Source organism: Oncorhynchus mykiss, chromosome 22, assembly GCF_057628025.1.
Source record: "Oncorhynchus mykiss isolate SJ-2025 chromosome 22, ASM5762802v1, whole genome shotgun sequence".
NCBI classification, from domain to species: Eukaryota; Metazoa; Chordata; class Actinopteri; order Salmoniformes; family Salmonidae; genus Oncorhynchus; species Oncorhynchus mykiss.
In genome coordinates, this window is record NC_143043.1 from 7485615 (window position 1) to 7504034 (window position 18420).

General features: G+C 43.5%; 1 protein-coding gene across 11 annotated transcripts in view; it reads right to left on the reverse strand.

Annotated features, from left to right (window-relative positions):
* Positions 1-850: 850 nt before the first annotated feature.
* Positions 851-18420, reverse strand: part of pcbp3 (poly(rC) binding protein 3) — a 175814-nt gene continuing 158244 nt past the window's right edge. For 6 of the 11 annotated variants that reach the window (XR_016490478.1, XR_016490474.1, XM_036958556.2 and 3 more), the window contains 3 exons: positions 4025-4077; positions 3475-3644; positions 851-2118 (listed from right to left, as the gene is read on the reverse strand). Coding sequence is in view for 4 of the 11 variants with exons in the window: in XM_036958556.2 (XP_036814451.1) it covers positions 2064-2118; positions 3475-3644; positions 4025-4077 (278 nt within the window). In the remaining 7 variants the exon portion in view is untranslated. The remainder of the gene's footprint in view (positions 2119-3474; positions 3645-4024; positions 4078-18420) is intronic. The other 5 variants (XR_016490477.1, XR_016490476.1, XR_016490475.1 and 2 more) reach the window with 1 other exon arrangement.

The following is an 18420-nucleotide window of genomic DNA, read 5'->3' on the forward strand; positions in this document are numbered from 1 at the left end:
TAGCTCATGTGCCTTAGCCTAATTCCCACTCATAACTTAGCCTACTGTTCTGACTTAGTGGTGAACCTGTAGCATATAGCCTGTTTTATGAAAATGGCATTAATTATTGTAGGAGCTTTACTTGGCTGCTGAAATAACAGCCCATGTTCTGAATTCTGTCGCTATACATTTAAAAAATGCTGAACAAAGAGTTATATTGACTTCGTCCATCCTAGCTCGGTTAATTGATGTCTTAATCGAAATTACGGATTGCCTCTTATCCGCTCGTCATTCTGTTATGCCATAGATTGTACATCTCAATTGTCAGTAGAAACCACATTTGTTTAAGCAAGTCAGCCATATCAGAGATGTTTTTTTAAGGAGTAAATGAGGCTGAATGAACTGTTTCGCTGCCAGACAAGGCTCCGCTGATAGCCAGGTGTAGTGTTGGTAAGGATTCACTCCATGGTGCTGAAAAGAAAGCTCTGCTGTTGAGACAGCTTTATGTAGGCCCTGACAGGTTAGGAGCACAGTTTGTCACCCTATAGTGCAAGTAATGTATTGTTTAGTGTTGTGTTGTGTAGTGGGTTTGCTGACATGCATCTAAATAAAAATTGTAGTTTGCCTCAGCAAGATTTACTGTGCACATATCACCCAAAACTTTGCCATGTAATTATTTATGCAAAATATATTCAGATATTATTCCAATGTATGCATTTTTAGAGGCAAATACTCTGATGTGAATTCTTGGCTCAGTTCACTGTCCTAGCCTATTTCAATAGTACACTTATTAGCCTACTATTGAAGCATTGTGAATTACCTTGGTCCTAGACCCATGTTAGCAAATCAAAACATTAAAAACAAACACGTATTTTAATTTGGGACAGTTTATTTTCTTTTTGGGGAGTTTGAAATTGCACTTCGGGACAATTCTGGGATGGTTAGTCTCTCTCGAACCCTGCATATATCATGAGCACGCATAAAACACGATAGCTGTGTTTTAAACTTATTAAATAAACTGAATTTACAGTAAAGCACATGATAATGCCAAAAAATAAAGTGTCCTTTGAATAGTCGGTTGAGGGCAGGTGAGGAGAATCATGTTAACAGTGTGGGTATCATGTTTACTTTACATATAATAAATTAGTTAGGATCACTTAAAGGCGCAGGACAGATAAATACAGAGAACAAAAATAAATGTGCAATGCCATTGGCACATGGGTCGTGTGATGCAGTGAAGAATGATGGGTAGAAATTAGTGTTCACATTCCAGTGACCTCAGACGTCAGCCTAGAATAGCTAAGGAAGAGGGGAGAAGGGAAGGGTGAAGGAAAAAGTGAGAAAAAAAACTATTCTGAGATTGGACACTTTCACACAACAGTGAAACTGCAGCATTCCGGCTTTTAGGTTTCCATGTTACATTTACTATTGTATATTGGTCATGCAAATGGATTTTATGATGCACTTTGATAAAAACCAATCCAATCTAATTCTGGATTTTCCCTAATTGAAAAACCTGCACCTAAATCTCTTAAACTACAAATAGTGTGTTTAAACGTAGTCCTCTATCACATTGGAAGTTGTTGACTCAATAATTTAAGTCTCCCTGCAAAAAGGAGAACCTCCAAAACCTCCTTACTATTTACATAAAAAGTACTTCCTTTTCATTCCAAATTTGACGCAACAATATCGCTTCACAAACGCATCACATCACTCAAGACTCATGGCCAATAGCATTGCTCAGTAGCAATCTGAATAGCAATATTTTTTTGTTTTCCACTTTTTATCCATTTTTAATTGCCTGACAATTAACTACAGAAAAATAATGTAACAATTATCCTAAGCATTCGGCATGCTGAAACACTATACGTAACTCTTTACATTACATGAACAGAATTCAAGTCAAATTTTTTCACTTTGCTTTACACTTTGCCTCTTTAGCCTATTCAAAGCTGCTAAAGCTTAATTAAGTGTCAAGTGCTAAAGGAATCAGGTAGCCATTAAGTTCTGTGGGAGTATACATGGGGTTATTGGGGAGACAGTTGCTGCTGTTAGCTTCTTGATAGTGGAACCAGATTTGGGCCTCAGGATGTTGTCATGGATGACGGGTCATTCCACATGGCAGCCACGTCCCTGAACCTGTCAGTGGAATTGTGGGAAAGCAATAGCCATTAGTCTCTTTCCAACCGCTTCTCTGCAAACCAAACCCTAAAAGAAAGAAGTCACATAAAACAAAGCCCCCATGTTGTAAATTGTGTGTATCAGTAAAGATTGAAGCATATGGATTGGGACTGTACCCCTGACACTGTCTCATTTCAAAGTTGTGTTCATTAGGTGCTAAGGGAAGAAAACTGTCTAAAACAGGGACAGACTACCTGGCCTTTGTTCTCCGTGCTCTCATGACCATGACCCAACTTTGAAGATAAGTTATATGAACATTTCTGAAACTTTATGGGAAAAAGCTTTAATGTTGTTTTGTGATAATGAAAGAGTGGTTTTAGAGGACAGTGAGAAGAAGGAGAGAGGTGAGAGCATAAGGGAACTTTAAAATACAAATTTGATCTCCAATATTGTATAATACACTGCTCAGCTCTTGGCAATACTGCCTCTGGCAAATACAGGAGTAGATGCTACCAACAACCACCAGGGTCAGATTCCCTTCTATTTAAAAGGTTAATGGACTTTGTGCTAGGACAAAGTCTCGGTCCCAAATGGCACCCTATTCCCTAAATATATAGGAAGTAGACTGCCATTTGGGACGCACCGGCTGAATCCTCTGTAATAGCCTACTTGATTTATCTATAAATAAAGAGCTTGATACAGAAAAGGAAACCTAGTCAGTTGTACAGCTGAATGCCTTCAACTGAAATGTGTCTTCTGCATTTAACTCCTCTGAATCAGAGAGGTGCAGGGGGCTGCCATAATCAACATCCACAGCGCCCAGGAAACAGTGGGTTAACTGGCTTGCTCAGGGGCAGAACTACATATTTTTACTTTGTCAGCTCAGGGATTCGATCCAGTAACCTTTCGGTTACTGGCCCAATGCCCTAACCACTAGGTTATGTGTTACTTGTTACCTGTGTTGAGGTGGATGTGTTTTCTACTGTGCTCAGTCAAAAGCCAGAGCAGTGACACTTAACCTAAAGCAGCCTGCCATGAAAGATCAATCATAATATTTATATAATCCTCGTCAATAATGACACAACATTTTCAAAATGTAATCAATTACTGACTAATCTCAATAAAACATGTCATTGGGTTAGGTCTGTTGCCACCTAACTGCCATCACACGTTATGACTCATATTGATGCCAGAAATAGCCGTGGAGGCATTTGACAGAAGGCTTCTTTGCACAAAGGGACTCCTCCACAGACAACCATTTCCCACGGAAATGTACTGGAGGTCACTGATTCGGCCTCATGCTAACAATGCATACTACTTGCATTAGCATTATTAGTGTAGGCGCTCTGATGTTGGCGGTGGGTAAGAGGTTACCTTGCATTGATGAGGTACTGGGCAAGGCTGATGTTGGCGGGGGTTCCTGTGATAGTGATCTGGCGCTCCGACGAGCCCTCCATGGCATTAGCGATTTTGATCTGCGCCCCAGACATCTGGCGGATCTCGTTGATTTTGGTTCCCTGGCGCCCGATTATGCAGCCTATTAGCTGGGAAGAAATGGCAGCGGTTCTTAACTGGGAAACCTGGAACAGAAGCCTTGGGCTGGCTTTCATTGATTTGAGCTTTAAAAAGCTCAATCGTGAAAGCAAGTGACATCATTGGCTCATTGCAGGGTCAGTTCCATTGAAACCCAGTAACTACAATTAATTAATTTAAAGTAATTTGAGAAATGTTTCATTTTTCAAGAGGTATTTTTCATGTCATTGAAAGTTGATGGTGTTACAGGGCAGCATTTTTAAGTCTGTGTATGTCTGTGTTAACTAATATTTGTCTTCACAGTAAAAGTTATCTTGTGGGGAAGAGTTAAAACGAGTTGACCCTGATACCGGTTCATTAGTTGTTTATCCTACTGTTGTCCTTTACTCACATCATTTGGAATTGTGAGTTCATGAGTACTGGCCGGGGGGCTGGTATCCAAACCTGTGTTGGGGAACAGGGAAGGAGAGAGCATGGCATAAATAGCATTTTTTATCAATTGGAGGATGTCTTGCTGTGAGTCAGGACCTTGGTCTCAGGATTGCAGTCCTAAGGCATCAAGGACCCTGGTTTGTTACCATAGTAGTCAACATGAGAGTCGTGCCCTTGGGGTGAGATCCAACATAATAGAGATCCCATTGAGTGGGATCCAAATTTATTGCCACCCTTGATAGAGATGAGCAAAAAAGACTGTATAAAATAAATAATACAATACTGAGCTGTATTGTATGCTCAAATAACAGGAATGTTTTTTTTATTTTATACTAATACAATTGCTCTGATAAAAATATTTTGTTTAAAGCCTCTATGCTGTCTTCTTAATTTAAATGTTTAAATCATCACTTTGTTCACTTATTATTATTTATTTTTATAACTTGTTATAATTTATTTCCCTGGGCCTCCTTTAGCCACTGAAATGCTCAGTCAGACTGTGTGGGCATGGGGATACAAATTTGAATATATGCTACATGACCAAAAGTATGTGGACACTTGCTCGTCAAACATCTCATTCCAAAATCACGGCATTAATTTGGAGTTGGTCGCCCCTTTGCTGCTATAACAGGCTCAACACTTCTGGAAAGGCTTTCGACTAGATGTTGAAACATTGCTGCAATGTTGCTTCCATTCAGCCACCAGAGCATTAGTGAGGTCTGGCACTGATGTTGGGTGATTAGGCCTGGCTCGGTGTTCCAATTCATCGCAAAGGTATTTCATGGGGTTCAGATCAGGACTCTTTGGAGGCCAGTCAAGTTCTTCCACACCGATCTTGACAAACCATTTCTGTACGGACCTCACTTTGTGCACGAGGGCTGAAACAGGAAAGGGCCTTCCCCAAGCTGTTGCCATAAAGTTGGAAGCACAGAATCGTTTAGAATGTCATTGTATGCTGTGGCATTACAATGTCTCTTCCATGGAACTGAAGGGCCAAGCCCGAACCATGAAAAACAGCTCCCGACTATTTTTCCTCCTACACCAAACTTTACAGTTGGTACCATGCATTGCGGCAGGTAGCGTTTTCCTGGAATCCACCAAACCCAAATTCGTCCGTTGGACTACCAGATGGAGAAGCATGATTCATCAATCCAGAGAATGAGTTTCCACAGCTCCTGAGTCCAATGGCGGCAAGCTTTACACCACACCAGCCAAAGTCTTGGCATTGCACATTTTGATCTTAGGCCTGTGTTCTGCTTCTCGGTCAATGAAACCCATTTCATGAAGCTCCCGTCAAACAGTTCTTGTGCTGCCATTGTTTCCAGAGCAGTTTGGAACTCGGTAGTGAGTGTTGCAATCGAGTACAGGTGATCGTTATGTGCTATGCGCTTCAACACTCGCTAGTCCTGTTCTGTGTGCTTGTATTTGTATTTATTAAGGATCCACATTAGCTGCTGCCAAGGCAGCAAATCAAATCAGACTTTATTTGTCACATGCTCCGAATACAACAAGTGTAGACCTTACCATGAAATTCTTACTTACAAGCCCTTAACCAAGAGTGCAGTTCAATAAGAGTTAAGAAAATATTTACCAAAAAACAAAGTAAAAAAATAATAAAAAGTAACACAGTAAAATAACAATAACGAGGCTATATACCGAGTCAATGTGCGGGTGTTCAGGTTAGTCGAGGCAATTTTTACACACACTTAGTGGTGAAGTGATGATAAACAGCGAGTAGCAGCAGTGTACAAAACAAATGGGGGGGTCAATTGATTAATTGTTCAGCAGTCTTATGGCTTGGGGGTAGATGCTGTTAAGGAGCCTTTTGGTCCTACACTTGGCGCTCTGGTATTGCTTGCTGCGTGGTAGCAGAGAAAACAGTCTATGACTTGAGTGACTGGAGTCAATTTTTAGGGCCTTCCTCTGACACCGCCTGGTATAGAGGTCCTGGATGGCAGGAAGCTTGGCCCCAGTGATGTACTGGGCCATTCGCACTACCCTCTGTAGTGCCTTGCGTTTGGAGGCCGAGCAGTTGCCATACCAGGCGGTGATGCAGCCAGGATGCTCTTGATGGTGCAGCTGTAGAACTTTTGAGGATCTGTGGACCCATGCCAAATCTTTTCAGTCTCCTGAGGTGGAAAAGGTGTTGTCGTACCCTCTTCACAACTGTCTTGGTGTGTTTGGACCATGATAGTTTGTTTGTTATGTGGACACCAAGGAACTTGAAAGTCTCAACCCACTCTACTACAGCTCCAGAGATGTTAATAGGGGCCTATTCGGCCAACCTTTTCCTGTAGTCCACAATCAGCTCCTTTGTCTTGGCACCACACTGCCAGATCTCTGACCACCTCGCTATAGGTTGTCTCATTGTTGTCGGTGATCAGGCCTACCACTGTTGTTTGGTCAGCAAACTTAATGATGGAGTCATGTTCGGCCACGCAGTCGTGGGTGAACAGGGAGTACAGTAGGGGACTGAGTACAAACCCCTGAGCGGCCCCAGTGTTGAGGATCAATGTTGAGCCCCAGTGTTGACGATCAATGTCTGGATCCTGCAGACATTTTGTTGCCTACCCTTACCATATGGGGGTGGCCCGTCAGAAAGTCCAGGATCCAGTTGCAGAGGGAGGTGTTCAGTCCCAGGGTCCTTAGCTTAGTGATGAGCTTCGTGGGCACTATGGTGTTGAACGCTGAGCTGTAGTCAAAGAACAGCATTCTCACATAGGTGTTCCTTTTGTCCAGGTAGGAAAGGGCAGTGGGGAGTGCGATTGAGATTGCATCATCTGTGGATCTGTTTGGCCGGTATGCAAATTGGAGCGGGTCTACGGTATCCGGGAGGATTCTGTTTATGTGAGCCGTGACCAGCCTTTCAAAGCACTTCATGGCTACAGACGTGATAGCTACGGGACGGTAATCATTTAGGCAGGTTATATTCGCTTCCTTGGGAACAAGGACTATGGTGGTCTGCTTGAAACATGTCGGTATTACAGACTCGGAGAGGTTGAAAATGCCAGTGTAGACAGTTGTCAGTTGGTCGGCGCATGCTTTGAGAACACATCCTGGTAATCCGTCTGGCCCCACGGCTTTGTGAATGGTGACCTGTTTAAAGGTCTTCCTCACATCGGCTACCGAGAGAGTTATCACACAGTCATCCAGAACAGCTGATGCTCTCATGCATGGCTCAATTTTGCTTGCCTTAAAGCAAGGATTCAATCTTAATCCTGTATTGACACTTTGCTTGTTTAATGGTCTGTCTGAGGGCATAGCGGGATTTCTTATAAGCGTCCGCTCCTTGAAAGCGGCAGCTCTAGCCTTTAGCTCGATGCGGAAGTTGCCTGTAATCCATGGCTTCTGGTTGGGATATGTACGTACGGGAACTGTGGGGACGATGTCATCGATGCACTTCTTGATGAAGCCAATGACTGAAGGGGTATACTCCTCAATGCCATTGGATGAATCCCGGAACATATTCCAGTCTGTGCTAAAAAACAGTCCTGTAGCGTAGCATCCATGAATCTAAAGTGTTGTTTTACGTTTTATGAGCCCCCAACCAATTGTGTTATTTTGCTTGTTTGTAACTTATTTTTTTACTATTTTTGTACACAATGTTGCTGCTAAATCCTTTTTCCTTTTCCTAATCCTAGCAGAATCCTTTTACTTCTTTCACGACTCTGACAAGCCCGAGGCGGAGGATATACGACTCCCTCAGGAACAGGCCCAACCCCAGTGAGCTGCGTGAAGAGGAGATGGAGAAAGAGAGGCTGGAGGGCGGGCTGCCTTCTGAGGAGTAGGAAGCAATCGAATAAACCCCAACTCTCCTCAATTCTGCTCGCAAACATGCAACCTTTGGACAATAAAATAGAAGAGTTATTGGGAAGATTAAACTACCAACTGGACATGTAAAACTGTAATATCTTATGCTTCACGGAGTCATGACTGAACGACGACAATATCAACATACAGCTGGCTGGTTAGACGATGTACCGGCAGGATAGAACAGTGGTGTCTGGTAAGACAAGGGGCGGTGGTCTATGTATTTTTGTAAACAACAGATGGTGAACGATATCTAAGGAAGTCTCGAGCTATTGCTTGCCTGATGTAGAGTTTCTCATGATATTCTGCAGACCACATTACCTACCGAGAGAGTTTTCATCTATATTCCTTGTAGCTGTACATACCACCAATGAGCTGTATTCCGCCATTAGCAAACAAGAAAACGCTCACCCAGAGGCGACGCTGCTAGTAGCGGGGGACTTTAATGCAGGGAAACTTAAATCAGTTTTATCTATTTTCTATCAACATGTTAAATGTGCAAACAGAGGGAAAAGAACTCTGGACCACCTATACTCCACACACAGAGATACATACAAAGCTATCCCTCGCACTCCATTTGGCAAATCTGACCATAATTCTATCCTCCTGATTCCTGCTTACAAGCAAAAATTAAAGCAGGAAACACCAGACACTTGATCATTAAAAAAGTGGTCAGATGATGAAGATGCTAAGCTACAGGACTGTTTTGCTATCACAGACTCGAACATGTTCCGGGATTCCTCCAATGGCATTGAGGCATTGAGGAGTACACCACATCTGTCATTGGCTTCATCAATAGCTGCATCGATGATGTTCTCCCCACAGTGACCGTACGTACATTCCCCAACCAGAAACCATGGATTACAGGCAGCATCCACACTGAGCTAAAGGCTAGAGCTGCCGCTTTCAAGGAGCGGGACTCTAACCCGGAAGCTTATAAGAAATACCTCTATGCCCTCCGACGAACCATCAAACAGGCAACGCGTCAATACAGGACTAAGATCGAGTCGAACTACACCTGCACTGACGCTCGTCGGATGTGGCAGAGCCTGCAAACCATTACAGACTACAAAAGGAAGCACAGCCAGGAGCTGCCCAGTGACACAAGCCTACCGACAAGCTAAACTACTTCCATGCTGGTTTCAAGGCAAATAACACCGAAACATGCTGAAACACTGAAACATGCTAACACTGAAACATGCATGTACCGTAAGACTGTGTGATCACACTCTCCGCAGCAGTAAGAGTAAGAGAGAGTAAGAACTTTAGACAGGTCAACATTCTAGCCGCAGGGCCAGACGCATTACCAGGATGTGTACTGCGAGCATGCGCTGACAAACTAGCAAGTGTCTTCACTGACATTTTCAACCTCTCCCTGACTGAGTCTGTAATACCAACATGTTTCAAGCAGACCACCATAGTGCCTGTGCCCAAGAACACTAAGGTAACGGGCCTAAATGACTACCGACCTGTAGCACTCACGTCTGCAGCCATGAAGTGCTTTGAATGGCTGGTCATGGCTCACATCAACACCATCATCCCAGAAACCCTAGACCAATTCCAGTTTGCACACCGCACCAACAGATCCACAGATGATGCAGTCTCTATTGCACTCCACACTACCCTTTCCAACCGGGAAAAAAAGAGCACCTGAGAGCATGTGAGAATGCTGTTCATTGACTACAGCTCACCGTTCAACACCATAGTGCCCTCAAAGCTCATCAATAAGCTTTGGACCCTGGGACTAAACACCTCCCTCTGCAACTGGATCCTGGACTTCCTGACGCACCGCCCCAGGTGGTAAGGGTAGGTAACAACACAACCGCCACGCCAATCCGCAACACAGGTGCCCCACAAGGGTGCGTGCTCAGCCCCTTCCTATACTCCCTGTTCACTCATGACTGCATGGCCAGGGACGACTCCAACACCATCATTAAATTTGCTGATGACTTAACAGTGGTAGGCCTGATCACCGACAAAGACGAGACAGCCTATATGGAAGAAGTCATAGACCTGGCCATGTGGTGCCAGGACAACAACCTCTCCCTCAACGTGATCAAGACAAAGGAGATGATTGTGGACTCCAGGAAAAAGAGGACCAAGCATGCCCCCATTCTCATCGACGGGGCTACAGTGGAGCAGTTGGAAGGCTTCAAGTTTCTTGGTGTTCACATCAACACCAACAAGCCAACATGGTCCAAGCACACCATGACAGTTGAGAAGTGGGCACAACAAAACATATTCCTTCTCAGGAGACTGAAAAGAGGGTAGTACAAATGGCCCAGTATATCACTGGGGCCAAGCTTCCTGCCATCCAGGACCTCTATACCAGGTGATGTCAGAGGAAGGCCCTAAAAATTGTCAAAGACTCCAGCCACCCTAGTCATTTACTGTTATCTCTGCTACCACACGGCAAGTGGTGCCGGATAACCAAGTCTAAGTCCAAGAGGCTTCTAAACAGCTTCTACCCCCAAGCCATAAGACTCCTGAACATCTAGTCAAATGGCTACCCAGACTATTCACATTGCCCTCCCCTCTCCACATCACTGCCACTATCTGTTGTCATCTATGCATAGTCACTTTAATTAACTCTACTTACATGTACATACTACCTCAACAATCCGGTGCACCCACACATTGACTCTGTACCTACACCCCACTGTATATATTCTTTATTTTACTGCTCCTCGTTAATTACTTACTTTTATCTCTTATTCTTATTCATATTTTTTTTAACTGCACTGTCGGTTAGGGGCATTTCACTGTAACCTGTTGTTTTCGGCGCATGTGATTAATACAATTTTATTTTATTTTATCTGACCACTTCCGTATAGAGCGAGTCACTGGTACTTCCTACTTTAGATTTTGCTTGTATGCAGGAATCAGGAGGATATAATTATGGTCATATTTGCCAAATGGAGGGCGGGGGAGAGCTTTGTATGCATCTCTGTTTGTGGAGAAAAGGAGGTCGAGAGTTATTTTCCCTCTGGTTGCACATTTGACAAATCAAATCAAATGTATTTATATAGCCCTTTGTACATCAGCTGATATCTCAAAGTGCTGTACAGAAACCCAGCCTAAAACCCCAAACAGCAAGCAATGCAGGTGTTGAAGCACGTTGGCTAGGAAAAACTCCTAAGAAAGGCCAAAACCTAGGAAGAAACTTTGAGAGGAACCAGGCTATGAGGGGTGGCCAGTCCTGTTCTGGCTGTGCCGGGTGGAGATTATAACAGAACATGGCCAAGATGTTCAAATGTTCATAAATGACCAGTATGGTCAAATAATAGGTCTGGGACAGGTAGCACGTCCGGTGAACAGATCAGGATTCCATAGCCGCAGGCAGAACAGTTGAAACTTTAGCAGCAGCACGCCCAGGTGGACTGGGGACAGCAAGGAGTCATCATGCCAGGTAGTCCTGAGGCATGGTCCTAGGGCTCAGGTCCTCCGAGAGGGAGAGAGAAAGAAAGAGAGAAAGAGAGAATTAGAGAGAGCATACTTAAATTCACACAGGACATAAGACAGGAGAAGTACTCCAGATATAACAAACTGACAATCGCCCCCGACACATAAACTACTGCAGCATAAATACTGGAGGCTGAGACAGGAGGGGTCAGGAGACACTTTGGCCCCATCCGATAATACCCCCGGACAGGGCCAAACAGGAAGGATATAACTCCACCCACTTTGCCAAAGCACAGCCCCCACACCACTAGAGGGATATCTTCAACCACCAACTTACCACCCTGAGACAAGGCCGAGTATAGCCCACAAAGATCTCCGCCACGGCACAACCGAAGGGGGGGCGCCAACCCAGACAGGAAGATCACATCAGTGACTCAACCCACTCAAGTGACTCACCCCTCCTAGGGACGGCATGAAAGAGCACCAGTAAGCCAGTAACTCAGCCCCTGTAATAGGGTTAGAGGCAGAGTATCCCAGTGGAAAGAGGGGAACTGGCCAGGCAGAGACAGCAAGGGCGGTTCATTGCTCCAGAGCCTTTCCATTCACCTTCACACTTCTGGGCCAGACTACACTCAATCATAGGACCCATTGAAGAGATGAGTCTTCAGTAAAGTCTTAAAAATTGAGACCGAGTTTGCGTCTCTCACATCGGTAGGCAGACCATTCCATAAAAATGGAGCTCTATAGGAGAAAGCCCTGCCTCCAGCTGTTTGCTTAGAAATTCTAGGGACAATTAGGAGGCCTGCGTCTTGTGACCGTAGCGTACGTGTAGGTATGTGTGGCAGGACCAAATCAGAGAGAAAGGTAGGAGCAAGCCCATGTAATGCTTTGTAGGTTAGCAGTAAAACCTTGAAATCAGTCCTTGCCTTGACAGGAAGCCAGTGTAGAGAGGCTAGCACTGGAGTAATATGATAAAAAAAATTGGTTCTAGTCAGGATTCTAGCATTGCAGTAGTCTAACCTAGAAGTAACAAAAGCATGGATTAATTTTTCTGCATCAGTTTTGGACAGAAAGTTTCTGATTTTTGCAATGTTACGTAACTGGAAAAAAGCTGTCCTTGTCTTGATATGTTCGTCAAAAGAGAGATCAGGGTCCAGAGTAACGCCGAGGTCCTTCACAGTTTTATTTGAGACGACTGTACAACCATTAAGATTAATTGTCAGATTCAACAGAAGATCTCTTTGTTTCTTGGAACCTAGAACAAGCATCTCTGTTTTGTCCGAGTTTAAAAGTATAACATTTGCAGCCATTCACTTCCTTATGTCTGAAACACAGGCTGCTAGCGAGAGCAATTTTGGGGCTTCACCATGTTTCATTGAAATGTACAGCTGTGTGTCATCCGCATAGCAGTGAAAGTTAACATTATGTTTTCAAATTACATCCCCAAGAGGTAAAATATATAGTGAAAAAAACAGTGGTCCTAAAATGGAACCTTGAGGACCACCGAAATTTACAGTTGATTTGTGAAAGGACAAACCATTCACAGAGACAAACTGATATCTTTCCGACAGATAATATCTAAACCACGCCAGAACTTGTCCGTGTAGACCAATTTGGGTTTCCAATCTCTACAAAAGAATGTGGAGATTGATGGTATCAAAAGCAGCACTAAGGTCTAGGAGCACGAGGACAAATGCAGAGCCTCGGTCTGATGCCATTAAACGGTTATTTACCACCTTCACAAGTGTAGTCTCAGTGCTATGATGGGGTCTAAAACCAGACTGAAGCACTTCGTATACATTGTTTGTCTCCAGGAAGGCAGTGAGTTGTTGTGCAACAGCCTTTTCTAAAATGTTTGAGAGGAATGGAAGATTCGATGTAGGCCGATAGTTTTTTATATTTTCTGGGTCAAGGTTTGGCTTTTTCAAGAGAGGATTTATTACTGCCACTTGTAGTGAGTTTGGTACACATCTGGTGGATAGAGAGCCGTTTATTATGTTCAACATAGGAGGGCCAAGCACAGGAAGCAGCTCTTTCAGTAGTTTACTTGGAATAGGGTCCAGTATGCAGCTTGAAGGTTTAGAGGCCAGGATTATTTTCATCATTGTGTCAAGAGATATAGTACTAAAACACTTGAGTGTCTCTCTTGATCCTAGGTCCTGGCAGAGTTGTGCAGACTCAGGCCAACTGAGCTTTGAAGGAATACGCAGATTTAAAGAGGAGTCTGTAATTTGCTTTCTAATAATCATGATCTTTTCCTCAAAGAAGTTCATGCATTTATTATTGCTGAAGTGAAAGCCATCCTCACTTGGAGAAGGCTGCTTTTTAGTTAGTTTTGCGACAGTATCAAAAATACATTTCGGATTGTTCTTATTTTCCTCAATTAAGTTGGAAAAATAGGATGATCGAGCAGCAGTAAGGGATCTTCGATACTGCACGGTACTGTCTTTCCAAGCTAGTCGGAAGACTTCCAGTTTGGTGTGGCGCCAAACTAGTTAAAATGAGTTCCTCAGTTAGGTGGTAAACTGATTTTTGCCCTCTGACATCCTTGGGTAGGCAGTCTGGAAGGGCATCAAGGAATCTTTGTGTTGTCTGTGAATTTATAGGGTGACTTTTGATGCTCCTTGGTTGGGGTCTGAGCAGATTATTTGTTGCAATTACAAATGTAATATAATGGTGGTCCGATAGTCCAGGAGTATGAGGAAAAACATTAAGATCCACAACATTTATTCCATGGGACAAAACTAGGTCCAGAGTATGACTGTGACAGTGAGTAGGTCCAGAGACATGTTGGCCAAAATCCACTGAGCCGTTGATGGTTCCGAAAAACTTTTGGAGTAGGTCTGTGGACTTTTCCATGTGAATATTAAAGTCACCAAAAATTAGAATATTATCTGCTATGACTACAAGGTCCGATAGGAATTCAGGGAACGCAATGAGGAATGCTGTATACGGCCCAGGAGGCCTGTAAACAGTAGCTATAAAGAGTGATTGAGTAGGCTGCATAGATTTCATGACTAGAAGCTCAAAAGACGAAAACATATATATATTTTTTTTAAATTGAAATTTGCTATCGTAAATGTTAGCAACACCTCCGCATTTGCGGGATGCATGGGGGATATGGTCACTAGTGTAACCAGGATGTAAGGTTTCATTTAACACAGTAAATTCATCAGGCTTAAGCCATGTTTCAGTCAGGCCAATCACATCAAGATTATGATCAGTGATTAGTTAATTGACTATAACTGCCTTTGAAGTAAGGGATCAAACATTACGTAGCCCTATTTTAAGATGTAAGGTATCACGATCCCTTTCAATAATGACAGGAATGGAGGAGGTCTTTATCCTAATGAGATTGCTAAGGCGAACACCGCCATGTTCAGTTTTGCCCAACCCAGGTCGAGGCACATACACGTTCTCAATGGGGATAGCTGAGCTGACTACACTGACTGTGCTAGTGGCAGACTCCAATAAGCTGGCAGGCTGCCTAACTGCGCCGTATTTCATTGTGGAGCTAGAGGAGTTAGAGCCCTGTCTATGTTGGAAGATAAGATGAGAGCACCCCTCCAGCTATGATGGAGTCCGTCACTCCTCAGCAGGCCAGGCTTGGTCCTGTTTGTGGGTGAGTCCCAGAAAGAGGGCCAATTATCTACAAATTCTATCTTTTTTTTTGGGGGGGGGGGGGGCAGAAAACAGTTTTCAACCAGCGATTGAGTTGTGAGACTGCTGTAGAGCTCATCACTCCCCCTAACTGGGAGGGGGCCAGAGACAATTACTCGATGCTGACACAGCTTTCTAGCTGATTTACACGCTGAAGCTATGTTGCACTTGGTGACCTCTGACTGTTTCATCCTAACATCGTTGGTGCCGACGTGGATAACAATATCTCTATACTCTCTACACTCGCCAGTTTAAGCTTTAGCCAGCACCGTCTTCAGATTAGCCTTAACGTCGGTAGCCCTGCCCCCTGGTAAACAGTGTATGATCGCTGGATGATTCGTTTTAAGTCTAATACTGCGGTATTGGAGTCGCCAATGACTAGGGTTTTCAATTTGTCAGAGCTAATGGTGGGAAGCTTCAGCGTCTCAGACCCCGTGACGGGAGAAGTAGAGACAAAAAAGGCTCGGCCTCAGACTCCGACTCGCTGCTTAATGGGGAAAACCGGTTGAAATGTTCTATCGGCTGAATCAGCGACACCGGTTGAGCATTCCTACAGCATTTCCCTGCAGAAACCATGAGAAAGTTGTCAGGCTGCGGGGACCGTGCGAGGGGATTTATGCTAACGTTACTATCTGTACTTACTGGTGGCACAGACGCTGTTTCATCCTTTCCTACACTGAAATTACCCTTGCCTAACGATTGCGTCTGAAGCTGGGCTTGCAACACAGCTATCTTCGCCGTAAGGCGATCGTTCTCCTGTAGATTATGAGTACAGCTACTGCAATTAGAAGGCATCATGTTAATTCTACTACTTAGCTTCGGCTGTTGGAGGTCCTGACGAACCACGTCCAGATAAAGCGTCCGGAGTGAAAAAGTTGATTGACAAAAAGTTGACTGACCAAAAATAGAAACGATAATTAAAAAGTAAAAAACTTAAAGTTGTCAGGTAGCAAAGTAAGGTTGGCCACAAAATGCACAAAACGCACAGCAAAACATAAACAAGTCTGCAAGTTGTGACCGGAAATGCCGTCAGCAATGCAGCAAAAAGCATACTGGTAGAAATTAGGAAAAATTGATTTAAGTTTGCCTGCATTAATGTCCCTGGCCTTATAGAGCTGGTTGAGTGCAGTCTTAGTGCCAGCATCAGTTTGTGGTGGTAAATAGACAGCTACGAATAATACAGTTGACAACTCTCTTGGTAGACAGCTTGGTCTACAGTTTACCATAAAATACTCAACCTCAGGTGAACAATACCTCGAGACTTCTTTAATATTAAACATCGCACACCAGCTGTTATTGACAAATAGACAAACATCCCCATCCCTCGTCTTACCAGACGCAGCTTCTCTGTTCAGCCGGTGCATGGAAAATCCCGCCAGCTCTATATCGTTGTTCAGCCACGACTCGGTGAAACATAAGATATTACAGTTTTTATTGTCCCGTTGGCAGGATAATCTTGATTTTCCAATGATTGTACGTTGGCCAATAGAACCGATGACAGTGGGAGTTTACTCACTTGCACAAATTCTCAGAAGCCAGCCGAATGACAAGGATTTGGGCCTGTTCCCGGAAAAACAGTATATTCTTCTCGTTATACTCGTTAAAGGAAAAAGCTTCTTCCAGTTCAAGGTGAGTCATCGCAGTTCTGATGTCGAGAAGTTATTTTTGGTCATAAGAGACGGTAGCAGCCACATCATTTACATAATTAGTTAAAAAATAAGTTGCAAACAACAACAAAAAACTAAGAAAATAGCACAGTTGGTTAAGAGCATGTAAAACGTCACCCATCCTCTCCGGCTACTCTTCCTGTGGTCTAGAAACATTAAGGCAGTTGTATACAGTTTAGAATATTACATGATATTACAGTGCCTTGCGAAAGTATTCGGCCCCCTTGAACTTTGCGACATTTTGCCACATTTCAGGCTTCAAACATAAAGATATAAAACTGTATTTTTTTGTGAAGAATCAACAACAAGTGGGACACAATCATGAAGTGGAACGACATTTATTGGATATTTCAAACTTTTTTAACAAATCAAAAACTGAAAAATTGGGCGTGCAAAATTATTCAGCCCCTTTACTTTCAGTGCAGCAAACTCTCTCCAGAAGTTCAGTGAGGATCTCTGAATGATCCAATGTTGACCTAAATGACTAATGATGATAAATACAATCCACCTGTGTGTAATCAAGTCTCTGTACAAATGCACCTGCACTGTGATAGTCTCAGAGGTCCGTCAAAAGCGCAGAGAGCATCATGAAGAACAAGGAACACACCAGGCAGGTCCGAGATACTGTTGTGAAGAAGTTTAAAGCCGGATTTGGATACAAAAAGATTTCCCAAGCTTTAAACATCCCAAGGAGCACTGTGCAAGCGATAATATTGAAATGGAAGGAGTATCAGACCACTGCAAATCTACCAAGACCTGGCCGTCCCTCTAAACTTTCAGCTCATACAAGGAGAAGACTGATCAGAGATGCAGCCAAGAGGCCCATGATCACTCTGGATGAACTGCAGAGATCTACAGCTGAGGTGGGAGACTCTGTCCATAGGACAACCATCAGTCAGTCGTATATTGCACAAATCTGGCCTTTATGGAAGAGTGGCAAGAAGAAAGCCATTTATTAAAGATATCCATAAAAAGTGTTGTTTAAAGTTTGCCACAAGCCACCTGGGAAACACAGAAGGTGCTCTGGTCAGATGAAACCAAAATGGAACTTTTTTGCAACAATGCAAAACGTTATGTTTGGCGTAAAAGCAACACAGCTCATCACCCTGAACACACCATCCCCACTGTCAAACATGGTGGTGGCAGCATCATGGTTTGGGCCTGCTTTTCTTCAGCAGGGACAGGGAAGATGGTTAAAATTGATGGGAAGATGGATGGAGCCAAATACAGGACCATTCTGGAAGAAAACCTGATGGAGTCTGCAAAAGACCTGAGACTGGGACGGAGATTTGTCTTCCAACAAGACAATGATCCAAAACATAAAGCAAAATCTACAATGGAATGGTTCAAAAATAAACATATCCAGGTGTTAGAATGGCCAAGTCAAAGTCCAGACCTGAATCCAATCGAGAATCTGTGGAAAGAACTGAAAACTGCTGTTCACAAATGCTCTCCATCCAACCTCACTGCGCTCGAGCTGTTTTGCAAGGAGGAATGGGAAAAAATGTCAGTCTCTCGATGTGCAAAACTGATAGACATACCCCAAGCGACTTACAGCTGTAATCGCAGCAAAAGGTGGCGCTACAAAGTATTAACTTAAGGGGGCTGAATAATTTTGCACGCCCAATTTTTCAGTTTTTGATTTGTTAAAAAAGTTTGAAATATCCAATAAATGTCGTTCCACTTCATGATTGTGTCCCACTTGTTGTTGATTCTTCACAAAAAAATACAGTTTTATATCTTTATGTTTGAAGCCTGAAATGTGGCAAAAGGTCGCAAAGTTCAAGGGGGCCGAATACTTTCGCAAGGCACTGTA